Raw genomic sequence first — 11,763 nt, 5'->3', positions numbered from 1 at the left:
CATGTGAGAGAGGCTGTAATAAGGTAAGCTTTCCAGGTTGGTTCTCTGGGATGACCAAGCTCCAGCTAGGTGTCATATGCAGCAACCTGCCGTACCTGCCTGCCCCGCCAGGTTCTAGCCCAAGTACCTATTGATGGCCCGGGGAGGAACTAGACCCCTGGCTACCCGCTAAGACCCCCCCCTGCGTGACGACAGACCGAGCTTCCATGGCTGACGCGGGGTGTGCTGAAGCTTCCCTGGTGCAGCTCCCAAAATTTCGACCTGTGAAACACGCGCCTCGCGACACCAAGACCTCGAAACCCTTCCATTGTTCACCACTCCTCCACCCACCGCAGCACCGACCCAACCACGCACCCGCTTTCACGGCTTGAATACACAAGGAAACTTCACGTTCGAATTGAATAGACGTTCCAATGGCCTCTGACTCAGGCACACCTCCTCCTCCACGGGAGCCGACCCCGGGCGGCTCCCTTCCATCTTCGACTGCGATCCCCTTGAAGAGACCTGCTCTCGAAGAAGACTTTACTCCTTCTGTTCCTTCGCCACTCAATCCCGACGTTAGATCTACACCGAAACCTCCAGGCGCCGATGAGATGCCAGCAAAGCGCAACAAGAAGGAGTCGCTGAAGAAGCGCGAGTCCAAGGGCGCCTTTGGCGGCGACAGCAACCGCGGCACACCGGACCCCAAGCATCGCGAACCTAAGCAGTCCGACTACAGTCCGATGCGCTACAAGCTGGCGCCTCCTAAGCCTTCCGACTTTGAACCTGCTCGCGGCGCCAGCTTCACTCATCACCATAATGTCCCTGCTTTGGATGGAAGCGAGATCCAGTTCTACGAGACGTCGGAGCAGTGAGTTTACCGACAGCGGAATGCGCCTGACTAAAGATGCTAACGAGACCAAAGTGTCCACAATAAGAAAAGCTACCACTACACTCACTGTATAGCGGACCCCGGGTTCCCCTCAGCGCTATACTACCGCGGTACCGAAGCAGAGCCCACAGGGCCTCATCTCAGCTTCGAAGACAGCGCAACTCATCTGTTCTTTGACCAGAAGGGCCTTCATATTACGACCAACAAGGGCTTCCGCATGACGCGCGCGAACGTCGCCATACGGGAGGGACGGTTCTACTGGGAGACCAAGATTACAAGAGGAATTGTCGACAAGACAAGCGGAGACGAGAAGCCCGAGTCGCATGGCCACGTGCGCATGGGTTTCGCGAGAAGAGAGGCGACTTTGGATGCGCCGGTTGGTTTCGACGCATACAGTTACGGCTTACGCGACGTTGGTGGTGAGAAGGTGTACATGTCACGACCCAAGTCCTTCTTCCCCGAAGGAGAGGGAATCCGAGAGGGCGATGTCATTGGCCTAGAGATTCAGCTGCCTTCAGAACGGCTGCAGCGCAAGGTCCTGGCTGGTCAGTACAACCCGGCCGTCGATACCGGCTTGGACGATGACAGCACAAACTTTGATGCGCCCAATATTGTCCGCGACCGTATTCCCATTCGCTTCAAGTCACACATCTACTTTGAGAAGATCGACTACCACACAACCAAGGAGCTCGAGGACCTCATGAACCCCTCGCCCGTCTCCTCCGGCCCCGCCAACTCGGTCGAACCGCCCAACCCCAATCACGTCGTCCCTGCTCTTCGTACGCTTCCCGGATCCTTCATCAAGGTGTACAAGAACGGCGTGCTCATGGGCACCCCGTTCACCGACCTTCTCGCCTTCCTGCCCCCGGCCTCCAAGCCGCAGGGGCAAATTGGCGCTCGCGAGGGCCTCGACAACGGCATGCTCGGCTACTATCCCGCCGTGAGCGTCTTCAGAGGAGGTGCTGCCGAGGTCAACTTTGGCCCCGACTTTTGGTTCCCGCCTCCCGGGCTAGAAGAGAGTTCCGACGACAATGAGGTGTCCATGATCGACGCGGGACAGGAAGAATCCAAGAAGGCAGCACCGTCATCGTCATCGGTGCCTGCGTACCCTGGTCTGGACCAGGTGCGGCCAGTCTCGGAGCGGTACACGGAGCAGATTGTCGAAGATATCGTCTATGACATTATTGACGAAGTTGACTTTTGGGTACAGGATGGCTGCAAAGTCATTGATCGCTTCGGTCAAGGAGGTGAGAAGGCCGGCCAGACGGGCAGTCTTGCGGCTGGTGGACGCGAAGAGATTAAGGAGTTGGTTCAGGACGATTAAGGGGACTACCTCCACGATGGAGGAGGCAATGTTGTGAGACACAGTAGGCAGTTCTTTTTCTGTTTTGCGCTCCGGAAGATACCCAGACAGACTTTGCTATCATGAAGGTCTTTGCATTCCAATTCATAGCTGTACATTAAAACTATCACTGGGTAACAAACATTGGGTAGGGAAAATGTTCTCTCTACATACAGGGTTTTTAATTTTCCAGAGTATAGAGGATGATCAAAATATAGAACGAGAATGAATGTATATCCACCCTTTCATCACGTGGTTCGTTCTCATCCTTTGCCTGTCCATTCCATTCATACGTCGTTCCTATCATTCGTCGCAAAGTAAAAGGATACGCCAGCCATAAGGGTCATTAAGATAAGAGAATTGTAGAAAAGGAAACAAAAGGTCGGTCAACTTCCAGAGCACGCGACACCTATTTATTTCCTGGTCGACCTCCGTCTAGGGGAATCGGGGCCCGGCGACGCCCGTCGCTGAGGCGTCGTCCTTCCGGAGCTGTGTCGCCCGCTCCGCCGGCTGCGTTCGCTGCGCTGACTGCGCGGGCGATCTGATGACCGCACCACCGGCTCGGTGCGCGAGCGGGAGGGACCCGCCATGAGGGCCGGGTCATCGGGGAGTTCCTCGATGCGGCCGGAGCCGTCGATGATTTCGGGCGCGTTTTCGCGCTTGATGCGTTCTTCGCGGCCGCGCTTGTGGCAGTACCACAGGACGAAGAGGAGGACTGTTTGAGGGGAATCATGTTAGCATTCTACCCCTGATTCTTGAAGATGAAAGACTAGTCAAGGGGGAAGAAAAGACTTACGAAAAATGGAAACGCTCCAGATGACGTTGGCGCCGATGAAGGCGGGCCAGCGCAGCTTGAGAGCGTTGACGATGGCCTTGAGCATGCCCACGACGGCGCCCGGCTTGGTGACAAGGTCCGCGAGGCTGGTGGGCGTGAACATCTTCTTCGCGGCGCCCTTGATCCCTTCCTCGGCGGCGAACTCCGCGTGGTTGACGCCCTGGGCTTTCGCGGCGGCGGCGAGGACCTCGGGTCCCAGGCTGGCGGTGAACTTGTCCGGGAGCTGGGTGACAAGCTTCTTCATGCTGTTGGGGAGCTTGTCAAACGTCTTTGCGAGGGTGCCGTCGCGGTCCTCGACGAGGGCCTTGAGGTCGTCCGCGGCGGTGGGCACGCCGTTGACGAGGTCCTTTAGGACGAGGGTGAATTTGGAGACGAGCTCGGAGGATTCTGCGGATAAGGGCACGGCTTTGTTGTTACGCGCTGACAGGTTGAGGTCGTCGAGGACGCGGGAGAGGTCGTCTTCTTCGCGGGCGGCTTCCTTTGGAGGGACGTTTGCCTTTGTCGGGGCGAGCTGCTTGTCCTTGTCGTCGAGGGTGCCTTTGGCCTTGTTGAAGAGGAAGGCGATCTTGCTGGGGATTTTGGAACTGCTGCCCGGGGCATTTGCGTCTTTGGGGTCTACCGCTACTGTCGCGGCTTTCTTGGGCGTCTGCTTCTCAGTGGCGGCAGCGGTGCGCCGGGATCCATCAGAGTCCTCCCAGATGTACTCTGGCGTCTTGCTGCGCGGGGGCAGAGCGGGCCGGACGCTCTCGTCATCCGAGTCGACGTCGTTGGCATCGGCGAGGATGCGTCTGAAGAAGGCCTCATCTTTGCGGTTGAGGAGGGGCGCGGGGCCTCCGCCTCCGGTAGCTGCGCTTGCTGTTGTCGAGACGGACTGCGAGCTCGTTTGGCGCCTTGTGGCTGATGGTCGCGAGTCTGGGTGAAGCTTGCCTGGTGATGGTAATGGTGCTGGCGAACTGTTGTTGTGTTGCACCTCGCCTTCTGCTGCTGCCGCCTCCTTTGCCTCCTTCTCCGTCTTATACTTTTTGAACTTCTTGTAGCTCAGGTATTCCAACATCTTGGGCGACGAAGTTTAGGTTTCTCTGGGGAGAAACCAACAGAGTCTAAGGGTGGCGTACTGGTTGACAAGTTCTGTAATCCAATATGCTGTCAACAAAGAATCACGGCAAAGAAGTTGTAGTTTCCTGGAAGAAGATGCAAGAGCGTTGTAATGAGGCGGTCGGAACAGGTTTATTTAATTGCAACGGCCAAGCGCTTGTTCTGAATCACATGCGGTCTGGGTCTGGGCCAGGGCCCTGCGCTCTATCATGCGGCGTCACGTCGTCCAAGTTCATGTGTTAGATTGGTTGAGCGGGCAAGCTGGGGGGTAGCTCACACAGCCACATGTGATGTCACCCTTGCAGCGGCCTCCGATGTGGCGGTGCCATGGACAAGAGTGGAGATCCGGATCCAGCTGCCGGTTCGCTTAAGAGCGGTCCAGTTGTTTGAGGTTGCGCTGGAGGCATCCAATGGAAGAGCATGATTGATCACCCGTTCAGAATTCGCCTCTTTTGTTGGGGCTGGTATGGACAAATGAAGAACCTCTAAGAGCATTGCGGCTCATCCAGTCCCCTTTGACAGCTGTCTGGGCGTTATGTAAGGTATTGTGTGCTATTGGTAAATATTGAGTGGTTCGGCTGAGTTAGCCGCCATCGTGGGGTATCTTTTATGGAAACTGCCTATCGCATCCCGCGGGCAGAGCTTCCACATCTTTCTATGCTTCATCATGGCTCATCCTCGTCGTCTTCTTCTTCGTCTCCATGCTCCCCGTTTTCGTGCATAGCTTCGTCTGCCGCATTACTCTTCCTACCACCTCCACTCCTCCGACGGCCCCTTTGATATGCCTCTGTGCTGGTCATAGCCTGCTCTCCAACATAGTGTTCCCCATCCCAATCCTTTGAGCACCTGGGGCACTTGTGACTCCGCTGAGTGCGCCAGTAACCTTCTTGGCATGTGTTGTGCAGGCGCGCGTTGCAGTCTCGTTCCGCGCACCGTTGTCCGACTGTGACGATTTCCCTACACGCCTCGCAGAACTTGATGCGCTGCCAATCTTGCGCGGCCGCGTCGGGGTCGTTGAACGAGTCAATCAGCCATGCCCTGAGCTCAAGCAGTGCTCGTGGGCTGAGGCTGTAGAACCCGTCCTTGGACTTCTCTAACCAACCCTGGCTCACTAGGTTCGCTAGCATGTCTTCCACTTCGCTGTGCTTGAGTCCTTTGTCGGAGGAAGACTGCGTCTGCGTGGGTTCTCCGTTCTCGTCGTTATGATTGTCGTTCTGTCGAGGAGGGCGGGCCAGCTTAATAGCCTGCATCTCCGTGATGCACATGAGCTCCATGCGCGGGGAGTTATATGTCTCGAACATGGCGTCCAATAGCCTCTTTGTAAAGGCAATCTGTTCTGCATTGTATGTAGTCGCCAGCTGCGTCATGGGGTCGGAGGCGGTGTTCACGAGAGCGTAGATGCGCTTCTTGGTGACTTGATGGATCGTGCTTCGTATCTCGTAGTCAAAGAATGAGACGCCTTCGGCTGCAGCTTGCAGGTAAGAGTCGAAGTCCTCCATCGTGACCTGTTCGGGGGCGACTGGCTCGCCATCTTGGGCTTCGATTGTGAAGATTCCGGCTAGGATAGGCTGTGCGTCTTCGTATGTGAGGGTGCCCCGAGCCAGGAAGGCTTGAAGGAAGGCACGGTTGCCATCGTTGTAGTGTTCTCGGACAATGTTCATTTCGGCGTGGTAAGGCTTAAGACTGAATCGTGTATCTGGGGGTTTGACAGCGTGTCATAACGGCCGTAGTTGGAATGTCCTAGAGGCTTTTGCGAGTCGCTAAGGTTTTCGCGGGGGAATGCCTCTAGACGCGACCGGGACGCGCTTCGCTGGCGAAGAATTAATTGAAAGCCAGAGCTTCTGGGGACCCCACCCTAACTTCCACCAAAGTACGGATACATGGAGACTTGAGAGGAAGTTAGAGTGGAGACTGTTGGTGAGCCACAAAGTGGCTGGGAGCAGGCTGCGGTACTTCGCCGGAGAATTTCCATCTTCTTGGAATGAGATCTTCCTTTCCCAAATTGCACTGCGCATCGGCCAGCGGGCAGGGCCTCTCCGTGGCTCTGGGTCCATTCTGAACGGGATCCTCGCTCCGAGTGGAGTTCCAGATCCTTTAACCCCTGAACACCAACCTTCTTGCTGGGCAGCAGGTTGCAGAGTGCATGGTGTGCATGGCTCCTTTGGGCAGCAGCTGAAGTTCATTCCAGCGAACGAACCTTGCTCTCTCTCACAAGCTTACAAGACGAAGACGCCACATGCCGACGACACGGCACTTTGCTGTGACTGCCGATCATACTCACATCCGCCGGGATCCCTCCAAGGTTCAGCTTTAATACAATCTCGACGACCTCGCACTCGCTCTTCATTGGAGCCGGCTCACTCATCAGCACGTGGGAGTGGTCCGACCGTTACGCAGACTCGATATGCCTTAGATCCAAGATTGTGTCGCGGCAGACGTTCAGCAACCTTCCATCTAGCAGGAATGGCAGGACTGACACCACACGCCGTCGACCTTTCATCTCAACAATCTGCGCCTCCGCGACTAAACCTGCTTTTTGGTTTAGCACTAGGATTTCGCTGCTTGCCTTCTTGGGTCCAACACCCGAAGCCACGTCCGTCGCTCGGGCTAGATTGGGCAGTGGTGTAAGGCCTTTTTCGTGTTCATTTCTGACTCAGGAGGACCAAGGTTAATACAAAACCACTAGCCCCAGTCACCTCCATGGATTCACCCTGCCCCTCTATGAGCCCAAGCACCGAGCACTCGGTAGGCGGCATGCTCCCCTGCCATCGAACTCAGCTCAACAATGAGATGATATGATGAGCATCGTATCGAACTGGTCGAAACTCTGACATGTTCGGACCTTCCGTTAAGGGGAGATTGTCTTCCAGAAGATGGAAAATGTGTTTTCAGCCATCGACTGACTCGAATTCGTTGTCGACGACAGTGCAGTCTCCAGTGAATCCCAATGGCATCGCATTGTTGGAGGTTGCCATACGCAGTATGTTGCCTCCCATCGGCCCGGTCGCCTCTGCCGGGTTGAGGCTGGTCCGGGAGACCCCTCCGCAACGTCCGCCCGTCCACACACCCTCAGTCGGCAACGAATCTTGCCTCGAGGATGCGCCTCCACTTACCAGACATGTTTCGAGCCATCGTTGCCTCAAACCCCAGCGACAATTGTGGTTGGTCTCAATATGGGAGGCGGAGAGTTCGGTCGAACTCGTACGTTGCCATGCCACTTACCCTCTAGCAGCCTTTAGTTTGACACTTGGTCGGCCTATGGACTTGTATTCTGCAACAGTTGCGACGACGCTTGCGCACTGCTGCTTCGGCCTAACCCACGCAAACTAGTGATGTCTTCTATTAGACGGAGCGTGGCGTCCAACGTTTTCATCTCGGGTCAAGCAGCCACCGAGTCTGTGGTCGGCAGATGCCGCCAGAATCGCACCCAGAAGCCAGCTAGAATGCCGTCACAATGTCCATCTGTCTCGCCATGACATATCCGAATGGACAGCCTCCGAAGCCATTTCGACCTGGTTGTAATATTGTTCTGGAGATCGCCTTCGTACACTATCGTGTTTCAACCTTTATTATCCACCCTACAACAAGGTAAAACTCTTCATTACCATCCCGAGCGGCCCCGCCACCACCCCCTCGTAGGATCCCCAGCCAAGACATTTCTAGTCCGCCGACTATACGCTGTAGGGGGGCTTGCGGTTCTCAAGTCGGCCCAAACTCCCTTGCCCTGTCTCTGGAATGCTGGGAAGTCCCATCTCGTCATTTAACCGCCTGCGCCTGCGTAGCACACCTCATATCGATGCGAGCACCGAACAAGGTTCGTCGGCGCCTATGTCCAAACCGACCGATCTTGGGTTCCCTTTCCATTACTCTTGAGTCGGGTCCGGGGAGACAACCTTGCGTCGATCGCAGGGGGCGGATCGATCTCAGGGCCGCATGATAAACATGGCCATGCCGTTGCTTGCTCCCCAGTTCTTAATTTCTTCTTTCTCCTCGTCCCCCGTCACCTTGTTCCCTGCCTGCGGTCAACAGCTCCGTATTCATGTCTGGCCTGCTGGGCCAACATCCAAGGGGGTGATATGGCCATCCAGCTGCCTCAAGAAGAGCTAGGCACAGCTATAGGAGTACTTTCTTACTCCTTGTTCTGCCTAGCATGCAGTGTTCTCATGGCATGGCTGGTGTATGCCCATCGTGAAGGCCTTAGCTGTGAGTAGTCATGGTTTGTGGATCCAGGAAGTGATTCAGAATACTGACGTGCGCTCTTGTGAACAGATGTCGCACTGGTATCATACTTCACTGGTTTGTCGACGGCTGCTTCTGTAGCCCAGCAAATTCACACAATCGTACGATGGAGAGACATCAAGCTTGCACAATTCAAGCATTCAAACGCCAACATCGGCAATCCTGAGCTTGCCATCGCCGGCCAGTCAACTGGTTTGGACCTGGTGCTTTTCTATATCCGTAAGATACAATTCACCAACAGATTTCAAATCTTTCTCTGACAAGCTCCTAGAGTTCTACAGTTACAACGTCGAAGCGGCCCTGACCTTTTTTTGGGCTGTTGCTCTCACGCAATCGATCTTCCAGTTAGAGCCCGTAAAGTCGACACGCAAACGAGTCAACTACTTTGAAAAAGCCACTGCTATCTTGTTGCCCGCGATTTTGATGGGAATTTTACGACTCGAGGCTGTCCAGAAGCAGACAGTGCCCTTTCTAGTGTTGGCTGATGGCATCAGTAAGTCTCCTTACCCCGTTGTACATCAACTGCATCTAACCCTTTGCCCAGTGGGTTTCTGTCTGAGCGGCAGCGGAGTTCTCCTCATTGTCATCTTGGTCAAATACATCCACACGCGCCGAAACCTTCTTTCTTGGAATGTCCGATATGGTCAACGCTCCAACAGCACGAAAAGCAGCGACACGCTCGTCTTCGACAGCGGAAGCGAAACGCGCCGCCGAAGTATCTACGATCGATGGCTTGTTGTACGATTCAGCATAGCTTTTGTTGCGTTAGCGTGAGTACAGCCTCAAATAGAGGGGTTTCCCCCAAGCCTCAAAGTCTGTAGTATGGGGTCAACGAAGCTAACCGGGTGGTTTTTCGTTCGTCTTCGAAAAGCATCTTTCAGGTGGTGACCATTATGTTTCAAGTTTCATCCGCAAAACAAAATTCTCGCGACTCGTTGAGCGAGAGCCCGGACCTCAGCACGGAACGACTGCATCTGGACCTCATACTTTTTCTGCCCGGCGTGTCCGCTAGCCTGCTGACGTTTGTCGTTTTTGGCACGACCAAGACGTTTCGAGATTACCTGGTGGCACGGCTCGTTCCGAGGCGGCTCCGCGAGAGGAATAGTAGGAGGATGAGCAACAATCAGCAGCGACGCAACACCCGCACCCGGATGTCACAAGCGTTCTCTTCCTCGAGGATGGGGGGAAGGGGCAGGAGCTTGACGTATCCGCCGCGGATCTCCTTGACGCCGTACGTCGCGGACGACGCCGGCTTGTACACGCCCACGGCCGATGGGAACGGGATTCAGCTGAGGGAGCTGAATATGGACGGGTCGAGAAAGGTCGCCGAGGACGACCAGTGGCCGCTTGTTGGTTCTGATGCGTCTGATACGTCCGAGGGGCCTGCGAAACCTGTAAATGTGTATTTGTACCCGAAGCAATAGTTTTACGAGTTATGATCGAAATGATACCACTTGGGTCGAGGGCCCGTATTGATTTCATTTTCTGCGAAAGATCTCCCTGTAGACCATGCACGCTGATGACTAGATCAAGCTGGAGGGGAGGGGACCTCCACGCCGACCCCTCCTCACGAGCCGACATAGTGACCCGGATGACTGCCCAATGGTGCGGGGCTTGAACCTCCGCGTCCTGAATCATCAAGATCTGGGGGTATCTAGATCTGGGGTAAGAGAGCGCCAGAGACATCATCGGCGATCAGGGTCACATCTTCAGCTGTCCTTGCTCAAGCAAGACGCCGGATTCGATACCGTCCCCAGCCACGGTTACACAGGGATATGACGGATTTCCCAGTGTCTTACATGACACGGAGATTTAAAGGGCCATCACGACACGTACTTTGTAGGGGATTCATTCATTCACTGCAATCTAGCGGCCAAGCCATGCCATGGAAAGCAATTAAGTCAATAGAGCCCCCTTCCATACCGTGTATGTTGAGGCAACCTTGGTGAGATTGTGCAGAGCCAGCCAGCTCATGGGCCAGAACAGTCGATTCTCCACGAGTCAAGAAGCCCGTATTTTAGTCATCCCGCCGTCGCTTTCCACATTCTGTCAGAATAGGCATGTGTGTGTGTGTGTGTGTGTGTGTGTGTGCACGCGTGGTCGTTACATAAGTAGCTTTCAGAAATTGCCCGCAAATCTTGTGTGAATTAAGGTGGTGGTGGGCGTCACGGTCCTTGACCCAGATCTCTGGGTGCTGTACCCAAGTGGCTGCTGGCAGGTAAAGAGGGATGCAACCGCGCGAGTCAGAATAAGCTTCATTTTGACTCCCTTGAGTCGGCAGTGCCTGTCTACTACGAAAGACATCTACAGTATCGCGGTGATTTGAAGTCTGGGAAGTGCCGAGGAATGGAGGGATGTCTGACTCCAATTCTGATTTTATTGGTCTGAGTTTCGATGTCGTCTGATCAGCGAACGCCCAATGGTCGATAAAGCCACACGAGGCTTCTCAAAACCTTGCCGATAAGTCATCCTGATTTCAACCTTCTTGCGAAGACTTCTATCTTCCAGATTGAGCAACGGAACCCAGGTCAGGAAACTTTCCCCGTTCAGCCTATTCTCGCCATCGTTGCCTTGAAAAGTTCACATCGAGTAAGATCACGAACGCAATCACTTTGCTAGCCAAAGGATTGTGACATCCAGCCCTTCACGACCTGGCAACTTGGACCCCCGCAAGGATCGTTTGTATGATGGCTAGTATAATACCCGCTCCCCCAACCCACAGGACCGCCCAAAAGGTGTACCACTGCAGCGGATTCCTGCGGTCCCTCCACAGATCCGTCAACCGGCGAGGCTTCTGGCGCAGGCTGAACCTCTGGAGGTTGATCAGGCGATAGCCCAGCCGCGGGAAGTCGCTCTGGGCGCTGTAGACGTCGCTCTCCAGGAGCTTCTCCTGCTCAAAGTCCCTACATCCCACCGGCCAGATGCTGCGCGGTAGTTTGTCGACCTCCTTCTTGGGACCGCAGAGGGTGTATAGCAGGTTGTCGAAAGGTTGGCCGCTCTGCTCGAGCCTTTGGAGGTCTGCCCTGATGATCTTCCTCGAGCGAGCGCTCTGTCCGAAGAGGAGGCGGTAGGAGACCAAGACTTCTTGTTCCAAGGTGACGTATTTTTGGTATCGATTTTCTGGAGTGGTCGGCATGAAGCCTTCGTTGATGCTGTCCATGACCTTGTTAGAAAGGCAATCAGATAGTTGACTCCATCAAGGTGTACTTACCTTTCGAGGAGGGGAATAGACTCTTTTCCTCCTTTTCGCAGGGCAGACAGAACGCAGAATGTCGGGAAGCGAAAGATGGAAAGACGCCGGCTGACCAGGTCGAACTTGAGATGTTCACTCAGCGTGTCCACCCACTGGATTCTAATACGCCCGAACAACAGAACCTCAAG

The 11,763-nt window shown here is 54.9% G+C and overlaps 5 protein-coding genes across 5 annotated transcripts; 2 read left to right on the top strand and 3 right to left on the bottom strand.

Annotated features, from left to right (window-relative positions):
• Positions 1–292: 292 nt before the first annotated feature.
• Positions 293–2,195, top strand: HER10_EVM0011573 (SPRY domain-containing protein; the record flags this gene model as incomplete). Its single annotated transcript, XM_035481001.1, has 2 exons — positions 293–850; positions 905–2,195. Exons 1-2 carry the CDS (start codon positions 414–416, stop codon positions 2,193–2,195), a joined length of 1,728 nt encoding a protein of 575 aa, XP_035327318.1. The 5' UTR covers positions 293–413.
• Positions 2,196–2,313: 118 nt separating this feature from the next.
• HER10_EVM0012840 (uncharacterized protein) lies at positions 2,314–4,342 on the bottom strand. The gene is made up of 2 exons (XM_035482221.1): positions 3,010–4,342; positions 2,314–2,928 (listed from the first exon to the last, which is right to left on the bottom strand). Exons 1-2 carry the CDS (start codon positions 4,100–4,102, stop codon positions 2,627–2,629), a joined length of 1,395 nt encoding a protein of 464 aa, XP_035327427.1. The 5' UTR covers positions 4,103–4,342; the 3' UTR covers positions 2,314–2,626.
• Positions 4,343–4,808: 466 nt separating this feature from the next.
• Positions 4,809–5,939, bottom strand: HER10_EVM0003371 (RING-like domain-containing protein; the record flags this gene model as incomplete). The annotated part of the gene is made up of 1 exon (XM_035473051.1): positions 4,809–5,939. The coding sequence occupies exon 1, from the start codon at positions 5,802–5,804 to the stop codon at positions 4,809–4,811; it is 996 nt and encodes a 331-aa protein (XP_035326694.1). The 5' UTR covers positions 5,805–5,939.
• A 2,280-nt stretch (positions 5,940–8,219) lies between these two features.
• HER10_EVM0013457 (uncharacterized protein) lies at positions 8,220–9,806 on the top strand (the record flags this gene model as incomplete). The annotated part of the gene is made up of 5 exons (XM_035482813.1): positions 8,220–8,346; positions 8,413–8,601; positions 8,654–8,875; positions 8,927–9,152; positions 9,254–9,806. The coding sequence occupies 5 exons, from the start codon at positions 8,220–8,222 to the stop codon at positions 9,804–9,806; spliced, it is 1,317 nt and encodes a 438-aa protein (XP_035327476.1).
• A 1,220-nt stretch (positions 9,807–11,026) lies between these two features.
• Positions 11,027–11,542, bottom strand: HER10_EVM0003175 (uncharacterized protein; the record flags this gene model as incomplete). The annotated part of the gene is made up of 2 exons (XM_035472859.1): positions 11,027–11,033; positions 11,103–11,542. The coding sequence occupies 2 exons, from the start codon at positions 11,540–11,542 to the stop codon at positions 11,027–11,029; spliced, it is 447 nt and encodes a 148-aa protein (XP_035326677.1).
• Between the last annotated feature and the right edge of the window lie 221 nt (positions 11,543–11,763).

Source organism: Colletotrichum scovillei (assembly GCF_011075155.1).
Source record: "Colletotrichum scovillei strain TJNH1 chromosome Unknown Contig00011, whole genome shotgun sequence".
Lineage (NCBI taxonomy): Eukaryota > Fungi > Ascomycota > Sordariomycetes > Glomerellales > Glomerellaceae > Colletotrichum > Colletotrichum scovillei.
Note: the sequence above shows the minus strand (reverse complement) of the source record. Positions and strands in the feature narration are given on the sequence as shown.

Excerpts from the sequence above, each read along its gene's own strand:
- HER10_EVM0012840 (XM_035482221.1), bottom strand. The coding sequence starts at position 4,102 with ATGTTGGAATACCTGAGCTACAAGAAGTTCAAAAAGTATAAGACGGAG. Across the intron at positions 2,929-3,009 it reads CTGGAGCGTTTCCATTTTTC|TCCTCCTCTTCGTCCTGTGG; the intron begins GTAAGTCTTTTC and ends CCCCTCAAACAG.